The sequence below is a fragment of the Sebastes umbrosus genome, chromosome 17 (genome assembly GCF_015220745.1).
Source record: "Sebastes umbrosus isolate fSebUmb1 chromosome 17, fSebUmb1.pri, whole genome shotgun sequence".
NCBI classification, from domain to species: Eukaryota; Metazoa; Chordata; class Actinopteri; order Perciformes; family Sebastidae; genus Sebastes; species Sebastes umbrosus.
Genome location: NC_051285.1, coordinates 19,040,290 through 19,068,175, shown reverse-complemented (window position 1 = coordinate 19,068,175; position 27,886 = coordinate 19,040,290). Strand labels below are relative to the sequence as shown.

The following is a 27,886-nucleotide window of genomic DNA, read 5'->3' as shown; positions in this document are numbered from 1 at the left end:
TGAATATACGGTGTGTCACGTGATCCCAGTGAAAGCACGCTCATTCAGAGCTTATGATAAATATAAAGCTTTAAACCGGTTGTCCAATGTAAGTGTTGATATTATTGGGTTTAAACATACACAAAATATCATAAAAACTCAGTGAGCAAGTTAGTACATACGGGTTTGTGAATACCGACTTTGGGGGGCTTCTGAAACTGGAGACCCCGACGACAGCGGCACTCCGCCGCGCACTGCGGTGACACAAAACGAGCACCCTCTTCACCACAGCTCCAGGAAGTCAGTTCGGTTTTGTTGTATTGTTGCCACGGAACTCACACAGTGGGCTTTAAACTTGGTAAACCCACGTTGTCGCCTTTAAAAAAATCGCTCTATTTTTTTTTATATTACATTTTCCTGTTAGGTAACTGGATACGAAGATGCCACCTAAAAAGCGCAACGGTGGGCCAACACAGAGCAAAGAGCTGAAGAGAGCTGCAAGTGTCTCTCCAGACAAGAAGGACAGTCCACAGTTAGCTCTGAAAAAGTCAGTTCTTTTTGCCTCACGTCTCAGCAGTTAGCGAATTAGGGCTTTACTATGTCAAGTCAGTTTACACTGTAACCTAATGTTGAGCTAGTTTGTGCTAGTTTGACTCTTGCTAGCTAGCTTCACTGTTCTGTGACTAGCTAGTCTCTTCAGACTAACTCCGGCCTGTATTGTGAGCTAATGCCAGTGACTCTGAACGTCTCTCAACGCTATACACAGACTAGAACTATTCAGTCACAGATTTAAGATGAGATGTAACGCTGTTACAACAACATCAATACACCTCTGAGTGTGACACAAACCATGCCTCACTGTCAGGGAAGTGCTGCACTGAGAGGTTGTTGTTGTTGTCATCATCATCTGTGCAGCATGTTTGGATGTCCTGTGACTGTGTTTATGTTCCCCATCATGTTGATTTCTGGCCTCCATCCTCCAGACACAGAGACAAGGATGCTGAGTTTGTGACCCTGTGTAAGAGCCTTCATGTGACTGACCTGGTGTGTGACCGGGCCTGGACGCTGTGGAAAACTGTTCAAGAGTCCATGGATGAAATCTCTGTATGTATTTATACGTTATGTGACTGTGGATTTTCAATGTTGTGATATTGTTGACTGTCCTATTGAATCAAAGTAAAAGGCATGGAAATAATATTACTACTCAATAAGTGAACAAAAGTGTCCCTTTGAAAACAGCTTACTGTTTATTGTTTGGTCAGAATAAAATGGCCACTATGGCATCCAGACTGCAACCTTTAAAAATGAACATGCCTTTTTCAACCAATCTAGCTCCATGTCTGTGATGCTTTTTGAAAAGCTTTCTCAAATGTGACTATCAGGGGAGAAGCGTAAATGCATTATCCTCCTACAGCAATTGTGGCATAACATTAGGGCTAGGTGATATGGCCAAAATCTTATATCACGATAATGGTCATTTCACATCTCAATACCGAAATATGTTGCAATATGGCATGTTTTCTGGTTATTCAATAAATTAATAGTCTATATGAAATAACCACATGGTAAAGCCTATTTTTTGTATTCTCCTTTTTGAATTAAATACTTGACAAATAGGAAGTACAGAATATTTTCTCATTTTAAGAACTTCGGTGCAAAATGAACATAACACTTTAAAGTGAAATTACTGAAAAAATAAATAAATATAGGCCCAGCCTATATCACGATAGAAACGATGTAGAACATTTTATACGATAGACATTTTTATAAAATGTTGACGATATACTGTATATTGTCATATTGCCCAGCCCCACATAACGTTACACTGCTTTATTGTTTTTTGCCTTTCAAACAGTAGCTGAATACAGTATCAGAAAGTGCAAATATAGTCCCAGATTATCAAAAGTACTCAAAAAGTGCAAGTAGATGTAAAAGCTACTCAATTACATTTCTTTCAAAAAGTTCTCTTTCCACCCCTGGTGAAAGGAATGCAGATGAGGATGCACTGCACATAATAAGCAGACAGATGTCTCATGTACACTGCAAAAGTTTTATGTTATTATCTTAGTGTTGCCTTAGTTGTAGCCAAAATGCCAGTTTATACTAATCTGGTGATGTGGCACAGTGTGTATGTGTGATGCTCTTGGCATGTTGTGGTTGGACGAAGCTCAGTCTGGATAGATAGTTAGATGGGAAGATGGAAATTATAATGGAAATTATTGTGTTACAGCTGCAGGTTATCCTGCAGGTTATCCTGCTCCTGTAATTATGGATTCTCTACAGTTTTTAAATGAAAAGTCAAGCTTGTCTTTAGCATACAGTCGTACAGTCCAACTGCTATTTCATTTTTCTTTCTAATCCTCTGCTAAAGGAAATTAATTAAACAGTCAAATGTGGACAGAAGTGTTTTTGATTAAATGAATAATAACCTACAGAGTGGTATTGCTTTGTTTTAGCAGGTTTATGTTTCAGCCCTCCTGATAATATTAACATTCTCCACCATGATATCAGTGATTGAAAACAATATTGCATGTTATTATATATACGTTGTAAACATTCTTTTTCATTTCATTTCAGGACAGTCAGAAAAGGGTTTGGGGGGCTTGTCTGTTTGTGTCGGGGACAGATATGGACGTCGTCTGTTTCACCTTAACTCAGGTTCTGAAAGCAGTCAGTCTAAAGTAAGTACTCGCCATGCATGATGCATGTTATTGACTAATACTCACACACATTAATGCATGTAATATATATCATCTTTTCAATAGACATTCTTTAAGAAGAGCACCATGGTCCACATACAAACTGACCAAATTGAGACACAACACAAAGGATTTTTGTAGTTTGAAATATTTTTCATATTTGCAGTAAATCTGAATCCTTGATTTGGTTTTACAATGTTATCCTTAATTTTATTGTTCAGTTTCATGCATTTTTATTTTATCTCTCACATAAATCATAATTTTTTTTGTAGTGTAAAGCAGTTTGCGGACCTGGTGAGGAAGCTGGATGTGAACTTGGATACCATAAGCACCAAGGTGAATTCAGCGCTGACACGACTGGAGAAGAAGTATGATGTGACGCTGGCACTCTATCAGCGGTTTGAGAAGTGAGTGAACACATCAATACGATACAGCTGCTTGATTCATGTCAAACTGTATAGGGCAAAATTGTAATTGATACTAACATTTGTTTTGTTTCAGAACATGCAAGAAAATCTTTGCTTTGGTTTCTGATGACCAGTAAGTTGGATACTTCTTTACCTCATGTACTTGTCACACTCCTTTGTTAGTATCTTTATGGTCTGGTGTTTGATAATTGAGTGCTTATTATAAAAGATGTGATGCAGGTTCATGATTAATGGTTCAATGTCTCTTTTCCAAGGGAGAGGGAGACCTTGCGGAGCTGCTGGACAATGTTTATTTTGGCCAAAGGTAGGTTTAACACATTAACAACAACAAAAACAAGCAGGATCAAGCTGTTAACACACTTAATGGAATAGTTTTCGTGTTTCTCCATTGTCTTCTTTCCATCCTTCCTTCCTCTTACGTGCTCAGCTGTGGAGCTCAAATTAATTGGAAAAGGTTTCACCTCGCGGTTACAGTTCTATTGTTTCTAGTCAGTAGTATTGGGATGCTGCTTCTCATGTGCTGCATCTCTGCTGTTTGCAGGAAGGGCCCTGCAGATGGAGGATGACCTGGTCATATCGTTCCAGTTGCTGCTTTGTACGCTGGAGCTGTTCATCAAACGCTGCCCTCCAGACCTTCTGCAGCCTCTTTACAGTAAGATTCAGTGTCATTTGATTTAATCTGTCTTTATTTCATAAACTTTTTTCTGTCTTCTCATCGTACAACCAGGTCTTAAAGTCCAAAGGTCTCACATCAAATAGGCCTTGGCATTATATCAATATTAGGTAACACTTCATTTTACAGGTCTGCAAATTTCATGGTAATTAGGTGATAAATACCAAGTAAACTATTTGAAATTTCTTTGGAATTACTGCCAAATTACCCCAATATTTACCTTAAAATGTATCGAAAATTACTTTATTAGAAACATTATTTAAAAATGATATGCTAAAATAGCATATAATCATTGAAATAGGGCCCTTAGGCTTGAGAGGGGGCTGTGCGCTGCTCTTCATCAGAGGTGGAAAACCTAATAAGACCCTTCTGATCAGGCACAAATCTCCCCATTGTGTGACTTATTGTCGACACAAATGTAACATGATAGCTAATGTAATGATTCAGGGAGTTATTTGCTAATTATTAGCTATTTATCAGCAGACATGGAAATAAAGCATATCAATTAACTTTGTATTCTTTTCCTGGAAATGTATTAAATAAATTACCAGCTATTTATTACTGCTTATTAGGAAATAGCGGAATATAATTATAAAATAATGTTTATAATATATATAAAATAATAATAATAAAAGTCCAGAGTCAAGACAGCCAAACAAAGTAATGTTCGATACATTTTCAGGTAAATATTGGGGTAATTTGTCAGTAATTCCAAAGAAATTTCAAATAGGTTACTTGCTAATTATCACCATGAAATTTGCGAACCTGTAAAATGAAGTGTTACCCAATATTATATTGATCTTGTGATATAAGACTAAATATACTTTTAGATTTTGGATACCCTAATATCGTATGGCATACAGTAAGTGTTATCTTTCCCTGGTTTTAAAGGCTGCATTACAGTAAAGTGATGTAATTTTCTGAATTTACCAGACTGTTTTAGCTGTTGTTATTTGCCTTTACCCACTTAGTCATTATATACATTACTGATGATTATTTATCAAAAATCTCATCGTGTAAATATGTTGTGAAAGCACCCATAGTCAACCCTTACAATATTGATATTGAGGTATTTTGCCAAAGATATTGTGATATTTGATTTTTTCTATATCGCCCAGCCCTGATGTCAAATTTATTTATTTAAAAAAGACTGGGAAAACAATTTTGAGACAAAATTGTTTTTCCAGTCTTTTTTAAATAAATTAAAAAATATTTTTTGTTTCTTTAGACCTAATAGGATTTCAAGTTGTTGTTTGCTATGAAAAAGTATGGCATAGTAATATATCTGTCAGTCATGTTTTCATTGTCATGTCATTGAAAATGGAAAACATAATCTCAATTTAACAGATATTGTGTGTCATGAAAGGATTTATTGTTTCTTATATATATATATATTTGTTATTTGTAGACATTGACACTGTACATGTTCAAGGGATGTACATGTTCACAGCATAATGTAGCAAGTACTTACAAGAGTATTTCCTTTTTTTTTTTTTTAAGTGTACATATACAACAAACAACGTGTCCACCTACCCATCCCACCCAACACACCCGTCCCACCCACCTATTCATACACACCTAGAGGAGTAGAGATGGAGAAAACAAATTAAAATCACATTTAGCTGCACACAATGTCGAAATAATGGGGAATAAATAAATAAATAAATACATTTTTAAAAAAACCCCACCAAAAACACAATATAAAATAAGATAGATCTTTATTAATCCCGAAGGAAATTCTTGTGCCAGAGATTGCTCAAAAATACAACAAAATTACAACAAATTCAAGTGTATAAAATACAAGTGTATAAAATAAAAAGTACTATTTCTAGCACCAGTGCCTAAAAGAATAACAATTAAGTAAGATACATTTAGTAAAATGAGTAAATAAGATCAGTAAAATAAGAAAAGGTAAAATAAGCTTAAAAAAACAGAAAAGGAAGTAATAATGCATGTGATGAGAAAAGAAGTAATATTGCACATGTTGGACATTAATATTGCACACAATGAACAGTGATATTCCACATGATAATGCAAAAAGTAGTATTGCACATGATATTGATATTATTGTTGTTGTCAGTGTCCGGTGTTTTCAGCTGTCCTTCCTGCAGAAGGGGGAGGAGTTATATAGTCTGATGGCCACTGGTAGGAAAGACCTCCTGTGGCGTTCTGTGGTGCACCTCGGTGGTCTCAGTCTACTGCTGAAGGTGCTCTGGTATGACTCCAGTGTGGCGTGCAGGGGATGAGAGGCATTGTCCCTTTTTGATAACAATTTACAATCATAATAACATGTTCCCAAGAACCCAAAATACATTTGGGGTGCCATGTGGAGGAAAACAGAGCACCCTGTCATAAATACAGATTGACAGCAAACTAATATTGATAAATATAGAAATAGTGAGAGTTATTGGTGTAGAACAAACAATGATGCAAGCATTCTATATGAGAGAAACAAATATAATATATATATATACGTATATATACACACACACACACACCAACCAATCAGCCATAACATTAGGTCAGCATGGGCACACTGACCAGTCTGCGGCTACGCAGCCCCATACGCAACAAACTGCGATGCACTGTGTGTTCTGACACCTTGCACCTTGCACCTTGCGGAACCAGCATTAACTTTTTCAGCAATTTGAGCTACAGTAGCTCTTCTATTGGATCGGACAACACGGGCCAGCCTTCGCTCCCCACGTAAATCAATGAGCCTTGGGTCTGACCCTGTCGCCGGTTCACCGGTTTTCCTTCCTTGGACCACTTTTGGTAGGACCGGACTACTGCAGACCGGGAACATCCCACAAGAGCTGCAGTTTTGAAGATGCTCTGACCCAGTCGTCTAGCCATCACAATTTGGCCCTCGTCAAAGTCGCTCACATTCTTACGCTTGCCCATTTTTTCTGCTTCCAACACAAAGTTCAAAGTTCAAAATGTTCACTTGCTGTCTAATATATCCCTCCCACTGCCAGGTGCCATTGTAACCAGATAATCAATGTTCTTCACTTCACCTGTCAGTGGTCTTAATGTTATGGCTGATCGGTGTACATACACACACATATACCTACATGTACATACACATACATACAGTATATATGTTGCATATACATACACATACATGTACTGTACATATGAATAAGATAAAGTGAATGCAATAAAACAAAATGAATAAGTCAGAATGTTAGTTAGAATATACTGTAAGTTGATGTTTAGGATTTATTGTTTATGGCTCCCAGAAATTTTCTAAGCCCTTAAATGTTTTTTTTCCCCTCAGAATCAGCTATCAGCAAAGTTCAGAGCCCTCCGACACGAACATCTCGCCGCAACCAGAGCAAAGCCAAATCCCGACCTGTGGAGCCAGAGGTGGATTTGCAGCTTCTCAAAACCTTGTGCAAAGAGAATGAATGCAACACAGAAGAGGTCTGAGCCCCTTCCCCCTCTCTTTTTATCGTCCTTACAGTCATCATACAAATACACATTTCTTTGCCTGAGTGTTTATTTGACCTCAATTGCCTCTTTATGCTAACTGTATTTGCAGGTGAAGAATGTATACCAGACCAGTTTCTCTGTTTTCCTGGACTCACTGGATCTTTCGAGATCTCCAGATTTTCCTCAGGTAAGGAGGGCGACACCTGCTCTACTGTTTGGTTTCACTGTCTGCTCTTCACTTACTGCTATTTCCATTAGTTATCTCTTCCTGCTTGCTGTTGCCTTCGTTGAACGTTTGAGTGTCTGACAGCTGTTGTTTGTTCTCTTTGCTGCTCGTACATGTTTGGTTTCACATACATGGTGTCAGGAAAATGTGTACTCAAGCAAGGGGATCCTGTGTAGTGTCTCAGGGTGGTATATTGCAGAGGCAGGTATGAAAACAAAGGAGACAGGATGCTACTGTTTGCCGACACCGACACACTCCTCCGAGGAGGGATACTAGACATATTTATTTTACTGTTACATTACCCCAGTAATGGACAGGTGGTGCGCATTATTTACACAAGTGTCTTGTGTAAATAACCTCCTCAACTTATTGATCTGACCTATGCTGGGCCTGGGTAAATTGAAAAGAGAATATTCTGCAAGTTGGACAGACAAGACAAGTTGGAGCCTTGCCTTATTTCAGAGATGTTTATCTTTTTGAGTTTGAAATCCGATCAGATACAGACAGACTCTGGCAGGGTTACAATCATGCAATCTTCAGACAAGTCTTGTACAAGTGCAACAAGGACTCCAGACTCTTGTAGTGTGAGTGATGTGCACAATGACAACAAGAGCATAAAGGCTAGAGTTACGTGTATGTGGCCAACACTGGTTAAAGACAAATAATTGTTGTTTCTACTTGTATTCACGCCGGTAACTTTACATTTGTGTATGTGCACACAGCTGTACAAGTCTTCAGGCTGTTTAAAGAACTACCATCCGCAGGGATTTCTAGTGTCTGATGACGTATCATTGTCTGATCTCTATGATTACCGATTTAGTTTTCAGATCTAAAACATACATTTAGCTAATGAAATCTGGTGCATTGTTTGAGCTCAAGATAGCCAGCAGTATAAGGAGTAGATTGCCCACCTACAACAGTGAAATTGAAACAGTAGGTCAAGGTTGTGATGATTTTCTGTTCCTCAATACAGTGCTGGTAACATAAACAGTTCATGTACATCAATGCTGCGATAAATTAACACTGTGAAAGGCACCATGCACTGTTTTTGTTTTTGATATCTGTACAATTTAGCACTTTTGGATTTAGGTAGAATATAAAATTTAACGGAGAACTCTTCAATCTGCTGTCTGTTGTGCACTGTAAGGTAGTATGAAGGGAGACACTTAACTATGAGTAACATCGACCTTTAATTTTCCCGACAGGCTAATGAGCTCAACCAACAATATGAAGAGCACTACCTCAAGAGTAGAGACATCGATGGACGGCTGTTTTTTGACAGAGATGAGACTGTTCTTGCGCCTAAAGTTGACATGTAATTTCTTCTTTCTCTCACTATTCAGTGTTTTAGATGTTGGTCTAGTTAATCTGTTAAAATAGTTTATAGACAAGTGTTTAATAATCTGCTTCTTTTTTCAGATCACAGGTGGAGAGAACGCCAAAGAAGAACCTGCCAGATGAAGACGTACTCATCCCCCCCCAGACTCCAGTCAGGTGAGCAGTTAGCAGCAGTTAGCAGTCACTCACCTGTTCATTGTTTGGAGAAGGACTGAGTACTCATGTTCGCTTTCAACAGCACCTTTTCACCTGAGTCTATATATAGTTGTCAACTTGTGCATTTGGAAGTTGCTGAAATGAATGATCATAGTTGATAAGGACTGAATAAGCAATAGACAGTGTTTATGGTGTAGGTCTGTAGTTTCTGCTTTTTTATCCATGCAAAGTACCCAAAAATTGAAATTAAAAACTATAAGATGTACTAAATGACTATGTAGCAAACTAACTTAGTAATTAGAAGATACTTTTTTAAATTTCAAATTACATTTTTTTTTGTGTAAACTAATTGTCACAGCACAACCATGAATTTTAATGGTTAATAACTGCAAAATATAAAATTATTCCGTGATATCTATAAAGATAATATAACAATGTTTAAATTGAATGTGTATATGTGTCCCCAAATGGAAAAACAAACGTTTGAGCTTGTTCTGGGATTTCTTGCACTGTATGTAGGTTATTGGACATATTTCATTGTGTTGAGTTTACGTCTGATTTTTGTTTTGTCTCATCAGAGCTGCCATGACCTCCATTCAGCAGTTGAAGGGTGATCTCACCTCCAGTGGGGATCAGCCATCTACTAATCTGGCTACATATTTCAAAGTGGGTCTCTCTAGAAGTTTTGCCACTGATTTTAAATATCTCATGAAACTACTACAGGAACTGTTTATCTTAACTGCCTTCATTTGACGTATTTCCTGTTTTCCTCTTTCCTGTGATCAGAATTGCACCGTGGACCCGACGCAGGACGTGCTGAAGCGTTTGGAGACGCTCGGACAGGCGTTCAGCCAAAGGTTTGGTCAGGCAGTCGGCCAGCGCTGTGTAGTGCTCGGATGGCAGGTACGAACTAACACTGTAGGAGACAACGAGCTACAATGGCTATGCTCAAATTATTTCATGTCTTACTTGTGTATTTCTTTTGTCTTACAGAGATTTAAACTCGGCATCAGACTGTATTACAAAGTCATGGAGGCAATGCTGAAATCGGTACTTGACTTTTTTCATTTTATTATTTATTTTTCAACTGTTTTATTAAATGATTTTGTATTTTTATTAATTAGAAGTTAATTCAAATGTAGCAGTTCACAGGCTTACCCACAAAAATGTATCTCCGAAAACCACAATTGATAAATCTACTGCATCTCATACATATTATCAAACATATTTCCACTGACGTATTATTTCACTTTCTATGTTTTATAACTTTTGTTTACAGAACAGAACAGAGTGGAGATCAAACAAAATCTGTTAATAGGAAGCAGCTCACATGAACTGTAGACGACATAAATGTCTGCAATAACTCCTATTCATGTTTTTTTTTTCACATTTTGTAGGAGGAGAAGCGACTGTCTGTACAAAATTTCAGGTATGTGTTTTTCAGTTTTTATTGAATCACAATTATAAAGCTACTGGTGGTGTGTATTCACTTTTGCATGCATGCTATTTGTTGTTTTAATTGTAAGTGAAGCGTTATTTGCCTTGAGCTCAGTCATATGATTTCCATTCCAGTAAACTCCTCAATGACTCCACTTTCCACACATCACTGCTTGCCTGCGCTTTGGAGGTGGTGATGGCGACGTATGGAGGTGCGTCCCGTAATTTTCTTGCAAGTTAATAACAGATGCATTCACATACTAATTCTGAAATCACTGTGTTGTATCACACAGTTATCAGTAACACTGGTAAACACTTCCCGTAGATTTGCGACAAGTTGTAATAATGTTGTTTGATCCTCATGATTAGAGAGCAGTTTTAAGACCGGAGGATACAACCATGGTGGTGGTGGTGATGATCAAGTTGAAACAGACGTGTGTTTCCCCTGGATACTGGATGTGGTCAACCTTACCGCCTTTGACTTCTACAAGGTCATTGAGAGTTTCATCAAGGCCGAGCCCACTCTGAGCAAAGACATCGTCAAATATCTGGAGACCTGCGAGAACCTCATCATGGAGAGGATTGCATGGAGGACGGTCAGTTTTATCTCGCATCGCTACTACAGTGTGATAGTAATAATGTCACAGCATGTTAATGAGATTCATGCATACACAACATAAAGACGCACAAACACCGTAAATATAATATACAGTTTTTAATGTATTACTACACTACAAGAATAACAAAATGACACATAAGATCAACATACAAACTACTCCATAATGGCATACATGTGAAAAGTGTCATTGCATGTAAGTATTTCACAAACACATAGAACTTGTACTGACAAAGTATAATGAACAAAATAACTAAGCTGACAATGTGCTTCTTAGCATGGCACTGAACCCCCGACTGCTCCAGAGGTGTTGCACTCAGTGGTGCGCTAAAGTAAACACACACAAAACCTGTTCAACATTGCAATTCCTGCCAAAAATACAGATTACATATTAAACACATGCAGAGTTCTCTTCAGTTTGACTTCCAAAGAAGTGCACACAGTATAGGTAACAGGATACTGTCAGGCTGTTCTCATACACCGCTCATAGCTATACCTACGAAAAGTAATGCACTGTAATTCGTATATATCCCACAAAATCAATTTGCATCTAATCCACGTAACTGAACCAGGAAGTATAAAGAGCAACAAATGCCGCGTAGGGAGGAGGTCTGGGTGGATGGATGGATGGGTCAAAAAACACCGGACTTTCGCCCAGGAGAACGGCGTTCGTACCATGTGTGAAACCAGAAGTCAACGTTGATTTACTTGTCACGTAACTTTTACGCCACTTCCGTTGTTATATTTAACCCAAACCACGATCTTTTCTTAAACCTAACTAAGTAGTTTTGTTACCTAAACCTAACCAAGTTGTTTCCTGTGAAGATGGAAGTTTATTTTGAAAAGACTGGAGTGGAAATTGACACGTCCGTCAGGTGTTGCTGAACATTCGTAGGAAAACTAAAAATATCATACGAACTGTTGTATGAGAACATGTTGATACTATATAGGAATAGACAAAGTCTTGGTCAATTTTATGAATCCGTTCAATAAAGTAAACCAGTGTTTGTAAGATAATGATGAAGAAATGATCTGTGTCACTGGCTGCCACTGCCTCCACCACCGGGCGCCTCCCTGTGCACCAGGCTGCCGGAGAAATAGTAGATGAGCGGGTTGAGGCAGCAATTGGAGCTAGCTAGTGATAGCACCACGGGGTGCACAGCCTTGGTCACCTTGGCCAGACCACAATGTTGCAGCAGCCCCACATGTGTGAGGGTGTATCCCAGGAGGTTGATGTGATAGGGGACAAAGCACAGCAGGAAGATGCCTAGCACCCAGTAAATAACTGTGAGAGTGTGCCGGCGGCGCTGGCTGCGGGAGCGGTGCCTCGGCTGGCGAAGCACACTCAGCACTCGGCAGTAGCTGCAGAGAAGTAGCACAGTGGGCAGCAGAAATAACCCGAGCACTAAGCCCAGAGCTACCAGGATGATGGTGCGGTGGCGTTGCGAGGACGGGTCCAGCAGACAGGGTTGGTGTTGGTGAGCGGCTGCAGAGCGCAGCAGAGGCAGACTCACGCTGAGCCCCAGCACCAGGCACCAGATTCCCCCGCTTACCAGCTGTGCAACACGCAGCCTGCGGAGTGTCGAGGCCAGCGGGTGCACTACAGCAAAGTAACGGTCCACAGTGATGCACAGCAGGAAGAAAATGCCTCCATATAGGTTGATGTATTTGAGGGTGAAAGTGAGGTGGCAATACGCCACCCCTTGAGTCCAACTGGACAGATCTCCTGTCTTGGTGGACGATGCTCTGGCCTTTTGGTGGTAGTAGTAGATTCTCAGGGGCAGAGAGATGACAAAAAACAAGTCGGCCGCTGACAGGCTGACCATGTAAATGGCTGTGCTGTTCATGGTGCAGGGAGACACACACAGTCTGCGCAGAGCCAGGCTGTTGGTGGCCAACCCCAGCAGGAAGATGACACCGTAGGACACCTGATAGAAGGTGAAGCGGTAGCTGGTGTCCACGGTGCAGTTAGACAGAGGTGAGAATGGCTTGGTTGGCACATCAGTCATATTCCACTGCTCCATGTCCCAAAATGATTTGCTGCTCCAACACTTTAAATCACTGTGTCGCTCTCACATCTGGAGGAAATGAGGATGGTTGAAGTGAACATAAGATGGGAGGAAGGAACAGGTTCAGCTGCTCCTGCTGGAGTTGAACCCGTGGCAAGTAAAAACTTAATAAACTCAAAACATCTGCTGTTTTTATGTAAATTTGCCGAGGAGACATGAATACACGGCTAGCATCGCTGGATTTATATTTGATATACAAGACGACAGTCAAACTGTCAATAAGGTTTTAACTGCAACTTCCTGCTCTCATAAAACAAGCAAACATTTGGTTTCATTACCCGCAGAGCGAGAAAAAAAGAATCACTTCCTCTCAATGTAATACTGTTTCCCCGCAGTAATTTCACATATAGTGAAGCTCATGAAATTGATCTGAGATTGTCAGAGGAGTTGATTTAATTTGACAGGCTGTAGTTTGCAATGTGTCAGCAAATATCCAGTTAAGCATCTTTCAGTCATTATTAGGAGGGCCTGATTGTAAGCACTCTTTACTAATTTTTCCTGCGTTTGGTATATGCCATCATGATTTGTGGTACTCTTTGTCATTTTATATTAGTTTCCTTTTTTGTGACCAAGTCACCAGGAATTTAGGAATTTAGGCTGTTAAACAACTCCACATACTTCAGTCACAACATGACCATTGAGTTTGAAACAACTGACTGAGGAATTAAAAGAGAGCTCCCACTATTATCTTAACACTAATGTTACTTTGCCTTTGAACATTAATTTCAAAAATAGAATTGTGAGATTATTTTGAATACAGGCACATTGATCATCACTATACTGTCACTTTCAGTCAATTTTCAGGTAGTCTCTCAATTAACTTCTATTTTTTTATTCTCAGTAACTTGATAAGACATTTTTTTCTATGATATAAGGCATTTAAAAAAAAAAATTCAAACCCTGACCTTTTTTTTCATATAATTTGGCTTTAGTGAGCTGATAACAACCCCTGTATAACCATTCAGTTACCACCAATACTAAATATCTGATTAGTATCTAACTATTGAATTGATTTTGATGTGATCTTTAAGAAATGCAAGGCATGTAGCAGTTTAGTGCCTCTTGATCTAATGACATTACACTCATTCATTCATCACATTCATTTGGTTTCTTAACGTAAATTCTCAAATATCACATACAACAAAAATAGTCCTCATTTTCGTCTTCAGATAAACCTTGATATGGTGATACGGTTAATTGCTGTTGTAAAACTCGAGCACAATAAGTAAAACTGAGAATAATATTGAAACCGAAAACTTCATCACTCACCAGTATCAGGATCTCATCAATACAGTGACGGTGTGATAAAGCTGCTGTCCAGCAGCAGGACAACTTTGTTATGATGCTGTAACGGTGCACATGCTACTGATTGGAGCCGTTCACGCCTACTCACAGGTCAGGGTGGTCCCCCTCCTCTCCTCTCCTACACACGTCAGGGTCTCCCTCTCTCTCTCCCCCTCTCTCCTCTCCTACACACACTTCTTGTGGTTTGTTTTTACTACCTCATTTTAAGCTCATCTAGTAAAAATATTTAAAAGTACTGATCAATGGGTTGGCTTGAGGATCGACTCGTTATCTGGTTTCAACCAACAAGTTTTCTCATTCCCCTAAATTTTGTGATCAGACTTACAATTAAGCACAGATTGTTTCATTACCGTCACGGTGGGGGTCATGTTTATAGCTGCTTGTTAAAAACCCACACAAGTGATTGGAGTGAATCATTAACTACACAGATAGAGGAATAGCAGTAACTCACTGATAGAAGGTGCTGTCATCATACGGCGGTGTATCTTGCGTGTCAGCCTTGGGATCGGCACTCTTAGGGAACAACAAGTCGATGTAGATAGCAGTCTATTAGTCCATTAAAGACCCATAGATGAGCATTTTGATGCAATATGTGTCTTGATTAGCTTAAAATGAAGTCAAAACCTTCAGGACAAGTTTTTTTAACTCTGATGAAAATGTACGTTGTGTCAAGATGTAGTCTTTGCACCTGAGAAAAGTAGTAATTCATCCATTATCCACATCACATTTTCACCAACTGGAATTAAATTATAACAATGTTGAGTATCTGTTTGACTTATCTTAATTTTGAGAATATTAGACTTATATTTAGATAGAATTAGATAGAAAAACTAAATACCACATGAAGGACAGATACAGCATGACTTGATAGAAAAATAACTGGTTAAGATTTATTCTCCTGTGTTCATAAAAAATAAATCTTACCTTCACGTTATGATTATCATTGCAAATGAAAATGAGATGGGTTTTTATTACTGTTGAATTCAATAAGCCCTCCTTGCACATACTAAATTGTATAAATATCATCATTATTATTGTTTATTATTATATATTCTTAAATATATACATACGTTTGCATAAAGCAAGCATATTTGCCCAATCCCATGTTGATAAGAGTATTAAATACTTGAAAAATCTCCCTTTAAGGTACATTTTGAACAGATGTGTGACTATTTTGCGATTAATCACGATTAAGTATGGACAATCATGCTATTAAATATTTTAATCGATTGACAGCCCTATCATAAATATTACAAGATTGTGTGATTATCATGTCAGCTTTGAGTCAGAATGATGTTTTCTGCTCAAAACCATTAATCCAGTGCAAATATTTAATTTGTGTTGGGTGGAGAAAGTCCAGCTGCATCTTGAGTGTTAGCTTATGTGTTATAACATGTTGTGGTGTAAGGAGCCCAAACATGCAAATCAAAACTTTAGGAACGCCTAATTGTTTTATTTGTCTCAAGGGTGCCAGTTTTAAGTTTACATTCTGCATCATTCACCGGATCTGTCTCAAGCCCGCAGCAGCCACCACCGTGCTCTATTTTGTAAACGTACTTCTCCATCGGGCGGCATGTTGTCGCCTGCTTATGTTTCACAATCAAGCGTGGCGGTGTCTGTGAGTCTGCCCTCGTCAGTGCAAACCCTCGGGCTAAACCTCTCAACAGGAATGCAGCAGCGCTCGGTCTTGCAGCACATATCTACCTTTTACAGGAATGAACAAAATCAAGCTGCAGCATATTCCATTTACACTGTGAGCTGTGTTTTCCCCTTACATATGAGTTCATAGGAAACAGACATGTAGTCACGTAGTCTGGCTTGGATCTTTTAAAAATTATTCTCAGCAAACTTCAGTAACTTGCAAAATTTAGTCTGAAATTCGTTGTTTTTTTAACATTTCCTACAGAAATGAACACTTATGTAGATAAGGCCATTGGCAGTGTTAGTGCAGTGTTGGCCGGTGCAATGCATCTGTCAAATATTGACCACATCTGTAATCTGTTAAATGTATTGACTCATTGTGCACTCATGGCACTGGCCAACAACACTACCTGTAGCTGTGTTGTTGGTACATGTATGACTAATCAGTCTAGACAAATAATTTGTTAGCACCCAAAGAGAGTTGCATACGGATACCCTGCTAATTTCAAATATTTCACAACACAGAATTTATCAAACAAGTAGTGAATTTCAAACTCAAAACCTTTTTTTAAGTTAATAACACTTTTATTTGCTTTCAGTATAATGGGTAAAGGCTGCTATAGAACATGCTGCTCTATAAAGTGCCGCAGTTAGGCCACAACTAGGCTACATAGAAACTGTACAGTACATAAAGAGTTGTAATACTGGTTCAACACGTACAATGTCTTTTGTGCAAAAGCTGATCATAATTTGCAGCGCCACGGCTTATACACCTGCCATTGCCACTAATACACATCATAAACTCATAACTCACAAGAATGAGGAGTTTTCTAACTTGTGTGTTGTGAATTGGCAGCCTGATAAAGGGTCTTTATGCAGCAACACACTTTAATATGGTTCCCTCTTTGACTTGCTCCACTCTTCTATTGACTGATTAGGGATCAGTGTCCCAGTCTAAAGTCTCTGTGTTGCCCAGTAGATGAGAGTGACTCCTTAGCAACCATTGTGTTTATGTGTTGTTATGATCTTTAAAGCCACTCTGCTTCCACCTACGTCCTCAAATTCAAATCGCAAGCAATCGCTGAATTATTAATCATTTCCCATAATAGAGCTGCCATTAGATCGTAGACTCATTTTCAAACACTTTGGATGTCAGAGGCCGCAGGGTCAGGCTTTTGGGTGTTGTATTTGGACTGCTTTGCGTGCTGTTCATCTGTAGCCTGTCGAACAGCTTGGCACCATTGTGCCATACTGTGGACTTGCGTTTGATGGAGCTCTGAATGGTCTCCGAGGTGAAGTAGTAAATGACTGGATCAAAACAGCAGTTGGTCACCGCTAAGCACAGAGCAATGGGGTAGATGGTTCTGACCACATCTTCTGCGTCGCATCCCTTCAGGATGTTGGAGCGGACCATGGCGTAGAACATGAGGTTAACATTGTAGGGAATGAAACAGAAGCAGAAGATGAACAGATGCACGATGATCATCCTCAAGATTTTAGTCTTGTTGAGGTTCCCACCACGGCTGATGGTCTGGGGTCTCCTCAGCGTCCGTAACACCATGATCGAGCAGAAGACATTGAGCATCAATGGGATGATGAAGCCAACAGTCTCAATAAACACCACCACCTTGGAGAGCTCAGCCCTCCACTGCTTTCTGGAGTAGTTTTCAAAGCAGTAATTTGTGGAGGAGTTTTGGTTGAGGTCTGAAGTGGTGTCCAAAAGGAACCCAGTGGGTACACTCCCGCAAAGAACCATCACCCACACCGTGCAGCAGGCCAGTTTGGCATTCCTCTTGGTACGAATTGCTTGGGACCTGAACGGGTAAACGATGGCCAGGAAGCGGTCCACGCTGATGCAGGTGAGGAAGAGGATGCTGCCGTACATGTTGGTGTAGAACAGGGCCACGGAGATCTTGCAGAGCACGCTTCCAAACATCCAGTCGCGACTGATGAAGTAAACAATCCGAAAAGGCAGGCTCAGGACGAAGAGCGAGTCTGAAACCACAAGGTTTATCATGTATGTCGTGGTCTCGTTCCGCATCTTCAGCGTACAGCCAAAAATGTACACAGCCACCATGTTGAAGAGGAATCCAACCACAAACACCAGGCTGAAAACCGAGCTATACAGAGGGTACTTGAAGTCGTCACTCTTGTTGCACGCCAGGTTTATGGTGCTGTTAGACATTTTTAAAGCAGGTTGATAAGTTTGTCACATTCACGCAGTAAAAAAAGGTTCTCCTCAATCTTGTACTTGTGTCAGTCATAAAAATCCAGCTTGTTAATCCAACCATGTGCAACAGGCAGAGGCAATTTACATTTAATTTAGGTAGGAAAAACAGTCCTGAAATACTGAAGAATGCTCAGTTTGTGTTATGAAATACTGGGGAGTAATATAATGATATATTGGATTTATATAGCGCTTTATAGTAATCTCAAAGACGCTTAAAAAAAAAGTATACAGCAACTCCATAAAAAATACCTGCATTAGTATCCAAAATCCTTTGTTTCTGTACGTGAAAGCTGTCCTGCACGTCCAGTAATTCCTCATTTAAGTGAAGTTTTCAGTCTTTCCCAGTTGTCTTTCACAGTTGAAATGTTGAAATGTTTATCCCTTTGAGAGAAGAGTCATGTGCCTCTCCTCAGCTCCGTGAACTGTCAAGTGGTTCTTCCCTTCTCTTGTTTCCTGTCTGTTCCTGCAGCAGCTCTGGAGGGGGGTGAGAGGATGGGGGGTGGCATGGTGATTCTTACTCTTATGCTCCAGAGGTTTTACTCTGCCCCTGCCTGGCCGTAAATCAGAAACACAATGAACTCACTGGACTGTTGAAACACAGAGGGAGGAGCCTCCACCGGGGACAAAGTCCTCCCATTGCTGCTTTGTTTTTGCACTTGTTTGAAAATTTGAAAGTTTAGATCAACCTCCCATAATTTTAGACGTGTTAAACATGAACAGGACTTTTACTATACCTAATAAAACATTGCAGTGTTGACATCCATTCCACGTCACTGGTTTGCTGTGAAAGCAATCAAATATCAAGTGCACTTTTGAAATGAGTCTGTGTAGTGAGCCGGGCGTGGCATGCGTGACGCGAAGAATGTACTAATAGCAAGCCCGTACCTGCAGTCACTGTGTAAATCGTTGAGTAGTAAACCACACCCACTTCCCTATGTGATCTCAGCGCTGATTTTTGCCTCAGTTTGTACATGCTGATATTCCCCTACACCACTGGTCTGCATGTCTTTTAGTTTGGAGTTAAATGTTGTTTGACAAGCGTGTGTGTGTAGGTGTGGATTTTGCTGTGTTGGTATTTAGAGAGTAGTATTAAATAAAATGATTATTTGGTTTCAGATTAAGGGGATTTCCGTGATTATCACTAGAATCAGATAGGATACTATCAGGAGTGTCCTTGGGTCAACATAAAATGAGGAACAGCTGTATCATCAGCCCATAGTTATAATTTGACAGTTGGGTTTTTGCTAAGGAAATTAGGTGCGTAAAATGTAATTATAAATATGTTCCTGCACTTGTTGCTCTGGGGAAAACCCAAAGAGATGGGCTCTTAAATGTTCTCAAAGTTATTGAGATAATATGCACTAGTTGCAATTAATAAATGACTGAATTTGTAATCATTATCTCTTTTATCTCCAAATTGAATAAGTTACACTGCAGTGCAACCTAAACATACAATAGGTTCCCTCATAACATCCCTGATTCTTGATCCTCAGGTGGTTTCTTCATGTTAATAAGAATGCAGAGGTTGATTATCTAATAAACAGACCGCAGCAGCTCCAGTGGTAGTGTTGTGATTATTTATCAGATAAAATGCAAATTCAGAGTTGCAAAAGACTTGATGTACGTACTCCTGGCTTCTGTGTTTCATATTTGCCAATCTTTGAGGTATTGATTGGCTGCTCAGGTGTTGGTAAAAGTGTAATTAGCATCAGCAAAAGTTGAATTTGGATTGCTTTCTTTCAGCCATGAAAGAGGCTTTTGTCTAGATTTTATTATTTGTCTTGAATTCCAGTAAACGGTGTGTAGTAATTCTCAACATGATGATGACAGATGCACTGGGTGTTGTGTAATGTAAATGTAAATAATCCTGTTTGTGTCTATGCAGGACTCCCCACTGTTTGAGCTTCTGAAACAGGAGCACGAGGGCGGAGCGGCAGAGCAGGTGGAGACCCCAGCCAGTTTCAGCCAACCCCTGCAACACAACCACACCGCAGCTGACCTGTGAGTCTGACTTCCCACAGTCTATTTGTCTGTCTTTCACTTACTGGTATGCAGCAGCTAGCAGACCTTCATAGACCCTGAAACCTTTTTAGCTGTTGTGAAACCACTGTGAGTCATAAGCAAAAGAGCTTTGTCAGTTTGATGAAGTCGTTGTTCAGCATCATGGTATTAAAAAAAACGACATCTGTTAAATTCCATGACTTACACTCTCCATGAGTTTTCCTTTATGTAGCTTTGAACCTGTTCTTCTACCTTCTACCTACCCTTTAATTATATGTGATTTGTGCTGTACATTTAATGGAAATTTTGCTGTTTAATGATGCAACTGACGGGGCCCAATGCGCTTCTCCATTGTCCTTACAGATACCTGTCCCCTGTGCGTCCGGGTCTTCGTGTCTTGCCTCCTGACTCCCCGGCCACACCCAGCTCTCAAGCTTCCTGTCAGCCTCCGACCCAGCCTGCTGGCCAGACTCCGCGACTCCCCAAGTCCAACTCTCTCAGCCTCTTCTATAAAAAATGTAAGACGTTTAGTTATGTTTTTCTCAAGACATACAAAACATTAGCTTTTGTAACAGGAGAGACTTTAGAGAACAGATCCAAAGCAGAGTGGAACACACGGATTTAAAGCTGCAATAGGAGCAAAAAATAAGTTATTTTTATAAAACGGTCACTATATCCTGACAGTAGTGCATGAGACAGGTAATCTGAATCCGGTGCCCTCCGGTGCTCCTAATGGCATCTGCAAGATTTCACAGACCGGAGGAAAACAACCAATCGGACCCAAGCTGGAGCCTTGCCTTCTCTGACTCAGCTGTAAAATGAGAAAGTTTGCTCCGGCTGGTGGGCGGTGCTTGGTATTTCCTCAACGGATCTCAACATGTCTGCCGGGTCACAAACATTCTCATTTTACAGCTAAACAGTACACTACAAGATGTTTCTGAAAACATATGAAGTGAGAAATAGGCATTACAGTAACAGAATATTGATTCATATTTGATCGGCGCTGCCTAGTTTGACCGTATGAGCGGAGTTAGCGAGTGATTGACAGCTGCCTCCTCTGCTCTTTCTGAAATGACCTGTGATTGGCCAAAGTCTCCCGTCACAGGCTATATTTTATAAAGCCTGAAAACAGAGCCATGAGGAGGTGCAGAGGTCTAGTTTTCTCTCAGAACACTTGAATTACAATATGCTGAAACGTTATTATGGAATTTTTGCCCAATGATGCCAAAAACATTCTGCCTACAGCATGTTTAAGGCAACCAACTTTATTAGAAGACTAACGTTTCAACTCCAAGTCCACTATTCTAAAGTTGGTTGCCCTAAATCCGTGTGCTCCAGTGTGCTTTGGACCTGGTCTCTGAAGTTTCTCCTGTTACAAGATTGTCCTATTATACTATTCCTTGTGAAACGGTTGAAGCGCGTGAAACTTCTTCCTTTCACTCAAAACATTAGGTTTCTCTGGATAATGTATTTACAATCACAGATGTGTGGATAAACACTGCCAGTTCCACTTTGCCAAAGGGATAGGTAATATGTTACAAACAAAACATTCAGTAATCTCCACTTTTTTTGTCAGTGATGGATTTCCAATTTTACTTCATAATAAACTGGAACATATTAAGACATTTGTATAAACTAAAAGAAAGTATTACAAAATGACAACTAATATTTATTCAGTTTGTTCTATTCAGTACACAAATCCTTGCATTTTTTTTTCCATGTCCAACTGTCTCTGTGGTTTCCTCTCTGTAGTGTACCGCCTGGCCTACACGAGGCTGAAGATCCTCTGCTCCTACCTGCTGCTCTCCCACCCTGAACTGGAGCCCATCATATGGACCCTGTTCCAGCACACTCTGCAGCATGAGCACGAGCTGATGAGAGATCGTCACCTCGACCAGGTAACCTGACAAGCCACTGCTTGCTCTTTCTTTCTTTCTTTCTTTGGTTGAGTCCTAAATTCCGTACTACCATGCTATTTAGTACTCTAAAACAGTATGTGAGATTTTTCAGTATGTCCGAAACCTTAGTATAAAACCAATAGTACACGTATTGCATACTATTATTACAGTATGCAACGCTGGACACTATGGTGGCATAAATAACCCACAATGCAATGCGGTAGTAACGACAACGTTCATAACAGACGTTGAGGGCCAGCTCTGTAACGTCTATAACGCTTCAATTTAAGGGTAAGTATAATTGTAATATGTTTTTTAAAATTGGTTCAGACTTTATGATTCTCACAAATCATTGTTTAGTCACATGAGGTTGGCACAGGTTACCATGGTTCCACATTTCCAACCGACAAGGAGGCTCTCAGGAAGTGATGACGCAAACTACTGCTCAGTGCGTCCGACTAGATACATGCTACTGTTTATTCACATAAAAGTATGTTGAACGGTAGTACACATATTGAGTATGTAGTGCAGAGTATGCGAATTCGGACACAGCCCGTCTTTCTTTCTTTTGCTCATTCACTCTTTCTTTAGCATCTCTTTCCTCATGGTTTTGTCTCGTTTTGTTTTTGTTCTAAAACTGCTTCTCATTGTGTTTGTAGTTGATGATGTCAGCCATGTACGCCATATGTAAAGTGAAGAGTGTTGATCTGCGCTTCAAGACCATCGTCACAGCGTACAAGAACATGCCCAACACCAACCAGGAGGTGACGCCTTTTAATGCTAATAACTCTATCACCCTTCAGGCTTTTGTGATCACACTTCATGTTGAATTATTATGAACATGTCTTTGTTTTTACAGACCTTTAAGCATGTGTTGATCACTGAGGGCCACTATGACTCCATCATTATCTTCTACAACCAAGTGTTCATGCAGAAGCTGAAAACCAACATCCTGCAGTATGCGTCTACCAGGGTGAGACACCTCCCCATGTAGGATATACATTTTGATTTTAATTAGGGCTGTCAATCGATTAAAATATTTAATGGCGATTAATCGCATGATTGTCCATAGTTAATCACGATTAACCACAAATTAATCATACATTTTTCATCTATTCAAAATGTACCATAAAGGGAGATTTGTCAAGTATTTAAAACTCTTATCAACATGGGAGTGGGCAAATATGCTTGCTTTATCCAAATGTATGTATATATTTATTATTGGAAATCAATTAACAACACAAAACAATGACACATATTGTCCAGAAGCCCTCACAAGTACTGCATTTAGCATAAAAAATATGCTCAAACATAACATGGAAAACTCAAGCCCAACAGGCAAGAACAGCGGTTAGTGTGTCAGTGTGTCAGTGTGCTGACTTGACTATGACTTGCCCCAAACTGCATGTGATTATCATAAAGTGGGCATGTCTGTAAAGGGGAGACTCGTGGGTACCCATAGAACCTATTTTCATTCACATATCTTGAGGTCAGAGGTCAAGGGACCCCTTTGAAAATGGCCATGACAGTTTTTCCTCGCCAAAATGTAGCACAAGTTTGGAGCATTATTTAGCCTCCTTTGTGACAAGCTAGTATGGCATGGTTGGTACCAATGGATTCCCGAGGTTTTGTTGTATCATACGATGCCAGTATCTTCTAGCTTTAAAACTGAGCCCACAACAACCTCGGAGAAATCTATTGCGTTAATGCATTAAAGAAATTAGTGCCGTTAAAACGAATTTGCGTTAACACGTTGTTATCGCATTAACTTTGACAGCCCTAATTTTAACACATGCACAATCGGATACATGTGCACGGCTACTATACCCTCTCACTACTGTTATTTTTGTTTTTGTAGCCACCCACTCTCTCTCCAATCCCACAAATACCACGCAGCCCCTACAAGTTCCCCAACTCACCTTTACGTGTGCCTGGGAGCAACAACGTGTACATCTCCCCTCTGAAAAGCCCACGCATGTCCCCGGGTATCATGACTCCTCGCTCCAGGTGAGTTCATGGCAGATTGTTGTTCTCTTTTGGACAGCTTAATTGATTGTTGAAAAAAAGAAGGGAAAAGGCTATTCAACTGCACTCATGATGTAGCATGATCCCTTTACATAAAAGCATATTTGCACATGATTTTTCTCATTTGTGGTTGTTGCCTTTACAGAATGCTGGTATCAATCGGCGAATCTTTCGGGGTACGAGACTCTTTTGTTTGCTTTGTTGCATATTAAAGGATAATCTGCAATTTCAATGGTTTTTTTTCCCCCTCACTCACTGTTGTTTCTGTTTTCATGTGCAGCTGTCCAATCGGTTCCAGAAGATCAACCAGATGGTCAACAGCAGCGACCGCTCCCTTAAGAGGACTCTGGACCTCGGCTCCACTCCGAAGCCTCTGAAGAGGTTACGTTTTGATGTGGACGGGCAAGATGAAGCCGATGGCAGGTTGGTCAACAATTGTGTTCTATTTGCCATAGCATACTAGCACCCTGATTTACTAACTATTAGTCATGGAATACATACTGTACATATATAATGTAGATACACCGATCAGCCATAACATTAAGACCACTGACAGGTGAAGTGAAGCACATTAATTATCTTGTTACAATGGCACCTGGCAGTGGGTGGGATATATTAGACAGCAAGTGAACATTTTGAACTTTGAACTTTGTGTTGGAAGCAGAAAAAATGGGCAAGCGTAAGGATGTGAGTGACTTTGACAAGGGCCAAATTGTGATGGCTAGACGACTGGGTCTGAGCATCTCCAAAACTGCAGCTCTTGTGGGATGTTCCCGGTCTGTAGTGGTCAGGACTCACCAAAAGTGGTCCAAGAAAGGAAAACAGGTGAACCGGCGACAGGGTCAGACCCAAGGCTCATTGATGCACGTGAGGAGCGACGGCTGGCCCGTGTTGTTCGATCCAATAGAAGAGCTATGCTTCTATAACAAGCGATGCTGGTTCCGCAAGGTGCAAGGTGTCGGAACACACAGTGCATCACAGTTTGTTGCGTATGGGGCTGCGTAGCCGCAGACTGGTCAGTGTGCCCATGCTGACCTAATGTTATGGCTGATCGGTGTGTGTATATTTATATATATACAGTATATATTTATATTTTTTAAATGTATTTATTTTATTAGGACAGTGCACATTAATCAACATATCAGCAATACGCATCAATGTAAATATGCCAGAATTAGCTACATTTCATCCGTAGTCCTAAAGCAGGTACTTATAAAAAACATAAAACAAATTTTACAATTACAGGACACCTCACAGGACAGTCCACGAGACAGCACACAGGATCAGCTCACAAACAGTTTTACATACAAAATGGACACATTAGTTACATTACGAATAACAGACCCACATACAATAAGCTGGTTAAAATGCAAGATGCGCCCAAAGCCCCCCGGGAGGAGGAGGAAATAAATATTATGCATTAGTACATGACTGGTTTTTTTTTTAGCCAATGTTTGAGGGTTTCTTTTAAAGGTTAAGTAGTGGTCACAGTCCCTAATATGTGCTGGGAATTTGTTCCAGTATTGTGTGCCTCTAACAGATACCACCATCTGACTAAATTTAGTTCTACGCCTAGGTACATTACAGTCTCCCCTAGTTTGTGCTCTGGTATTTATCGTAATATTGTGTTTCTTCTGGATAAAATCATTTAAAGGTGGGGGGGGCGAGCCCATTTAGAACTATAAAAACAAGACAAACATCCGCGAAAGTTTGGTAACTGTCAGTGTTTAAAATGTTATACTTATTTATGGTATTGCAATAATGGAAACGAAAAGGTTTACTGTCCAAAACTTTGACTGTCTTCTTGAAGAGAGACTTAATGGGTATTAACATGCTCGCTGTTTCATGTGACCAGGCTCACTTTATATATTTTATTTGCTCGCTGTTGTATGTGACCAGGCTCACTTTATATATTTTATTTGCTCGCTGTTGTATGTGACCAGGCTCACTTTATATATTTTATTTACAGCAAATCTGGAGGAGATTCTACACTGATACAGAAGCTTGCAGAAATGAGTAAGTGAAAACTGATTTATATGTTAACTTCCAGTTTTGATATTCACAATTCTTCTTCTTCATGTACTTTGACTGTCAATCATACGGCTTGTGGGTGTATGTTCCTCTTGACATATCGATGATTTGTTTCATGAAGGCTCCACTCGGAGTCGCATGCAGGAGCAGAAGATGAAGGAGGACGCCGAATCAAGGAAGGAGTAACTACAAAACCTACTGAATCGACCTGCACTGTTTATCACAACGTGAACACTACTTTATTTTGTTCACACACAAAGTGAAACATGAGTTTCTCTGTACATTTAGTGTTGGATTTTAGTTTGTATTTAACTTTGAGGAGTAATCTGTGAATATAGAGGACTTTCTCCTCTTTTTTTGTTGATGCTTTGAGTGTTTTAACTGAATAATGATTGACGTCATTGAATTTCATTTGAATTTTGACTTGTTGAAGATTTAGTATGTTTGGTTTTAAGAGTGGAGTTGATTTGTGGCTGTTAAAGAAATCATTGTTTTTGCTCTCATTGATGTTCTCCATTGTCAAGAGCGTTGTTGAGATACATCTTGTAAAAATAATTTTTTGAGTTTTACCACCATCAGGACCTTTTTCTTTTTGACAGTCTTTTCAAATTTTGATATTTCAAATGTTTCAATCATGATGCAACATTTCCGTTGTTAAATCATGATCCCTCTCCTCAAAAGGATGAGCTGTCAGCTTCAGAGGGAAATCGATGTGTCTTTCCACCCAGCAGCTTTACTTTTAAAGTGATATTTTACTCGGGATTTTGCTTGGAAATGTTTAGTTTGTGCTATAAAGTGAGGACTATAAAACAAAAAGAAATATCAAGGAAAATTATATAGTGTATAATTTGCATTCAACCAAAATTCATGTAGTTTTATAGGATTTGGTTGACGGGTAATGTTTCTCTTTGCGTATAGTTTTATGGTAAATTTTGTTTCACTTTTTGGTGGTAAAAATATACATCAAACATCAAATGCACCTCCTAATGTGTTTCAACTAGAGGACTATTTTTCATGTTTCATTTTTATATACATAAGTTGGTCAATTGAAGTTTTTGGAACTGATTAGAGGGTTCTGAGAAATTGAATGACCGCGATGAAAACACACCACATAGAGCATTAATATGTGGACTTCACTCCAGAAAAGTATACCAGGGTAAAACATTGCTAGAAATGTCAATTACCAGTTTTTAAATTAAAATGTGTTTATATTGTACTTTATTGAAGTAGTTCCTTGAAAATGTAGTAAATATTTGTTTTTGAAAATATGATATTGTTTCTGTATTTCTTTTTATAGACGTCACTACATGTAGGTATTGTCTTCTTTGCTTGTCTTTGGGGCCAACAGTAGGCAAGGTTAGTATGTAGTGATTCACCAGCTGATAGACTAAAGAGCATCATGGTGCTCTTATGTTTTATTGTTCTAGTTTTATACACTATGTTATGTTGTCAGGTTTGTTTTTTCTCTTGACACACTTTATGGAGAGTTGTTCTCATGATGACCTCCTTAAGAGAAAAATACTATTTGAGGTTTGGTTATGAAACGGAAACATTACAAAATGTAGTTCTTAGTTCTTCTTTCTCAGAATTGATGCGCCACATTTCTCATTTCTTGTGGTCAAGCTACTGTCCAGGCCCCTGTTTCCCATCTCAAGGCTAAGATGACGTTAAATCCATTTTAAGGAACCTTAACTTATGA

At 39.5% G+C, this 27,886-nt stretch overlaps 3 protein-coding genes across 3 annotated transcripts; 1 reads left to right on the top strand and 2 right to left on the bottom strand.

Annotated features, from left to right (window-relative positions):
• The first annotated feature begins 80 nt into the window (after positions 1 to 80).
• rb1 (retinoblastoma 1) lies at positions 81 to 27,458 on the top strand. The gene is made up of 28 exons (XM_037748991.1): positions 81 to 279; positions 404 to 526; positions 963 to 1,083; positions 2,557 to 2,660; positions 2,951 to 3,085; positions 3,180 to 3,218; positions 3,361 to 3,410; positions 3,648 to 3,758; positions 7,060 to 7,205; positions 7,324 to 7,401; positions 8,646 to 8,755; positions 8,860 to 8,934; positions 9,513 to 9,600; positions 9,721 to 9,837; positions 9,928 to 9,984; positions 10,332 to 10,363; positions 10,507 to 10,583; positions 10,741 to 10,967; positions 20,118 to 20,233; positions 20,597 to 20,751; positions 21,986 to 22,131; positions 22,791 to 22,895; positions 22,991 to 23,104; positions 23,990 to 24,138; positions 24,302 to 24,332; positions 24,437 to 24,579; positions 26,126 to 26,172; positions 26,309 to 27,458. The coding sequence occupies exons 2-28, from the start codon at positions 420 to 422 to the stop codon at positions 26,371 to 26,373; spliced, it is 2,745 nt and encodes a 914-aa protein (XP_037604919.1). The 5' UTR covers positions 81 to 279; positions 404 to 419; the 3' UTR covers positions 26,374 to 27,458.
• On the bottom strand, positions 11,821 to 15,351 carry LOC119475901 (lysophosphatidic acid receptor 6-like). The gene has a single exon (XM_037748993.1). It carries the CDS (start codon positions 13,009 to 13,011, stop codon positions 12,025 to 12,027), a length of 987 nt encoding a protein of 328 aa, XP_037604921.1. The 5' UTR covers positions 13,012 to 15,351; the 3' UTR covers positions 11,821 to 12,024.
• LOC119475900 (lysophosphatidic acid receptor 6-like) lies at positions 15,540 to 18,386 on the bottom strand. Its single transcript, XM_037748992.1, has one exon. The coding sequence runs from the start codon at positions 18,185 to 18,187 to the stop codon at positions 17,120 to 17,122; it is 1,068 nt and encodes a 355-aa protein (XP_037604920.1). The 5' UTR covers positions 18,188 to 18,386; the 3' UTR covers positions 15,540 to 17,119.
• Positions 27,459 to 27,886: the final 428 nt, after the last annotated feature.

Coding starts and splice junctions, on each gene's coding strand:
- rb1 (XM_037748991.1), top strand. CDS start 420: ATGCCACCTAAAAAGCGCAACGGTGGGCCAACACAGAGCAAAGAGCTG. Junction 10,364..10,506: donor CTGTCTGTACAAAATTTCAG/GTATGTGTTTTT, acceptor TTTCCATTCCAG/TAAACTCCTCAATGACTCCA. Junction 20,234..20,596: donor AACCACACCGCAGCTGACCT/GTGAGTCTGACT, acceptor TTGTCCTTACAG/ATACCTGTCCCCTGTGCGTC.
- LOC119475900 (XM_037748992.1), bottom strand. CDS start 18,187: ATGTCTAACAGCACCATAAACCTGGCGTGCAACAAGAGTGACGACTTC.
- LOC119475901 (XM_037748993.1), bottom strand. CDS start 13,011: ATGGAGCAGTGGAATATGACTGATGTGCCAACCAAGCCATTCTCACCT.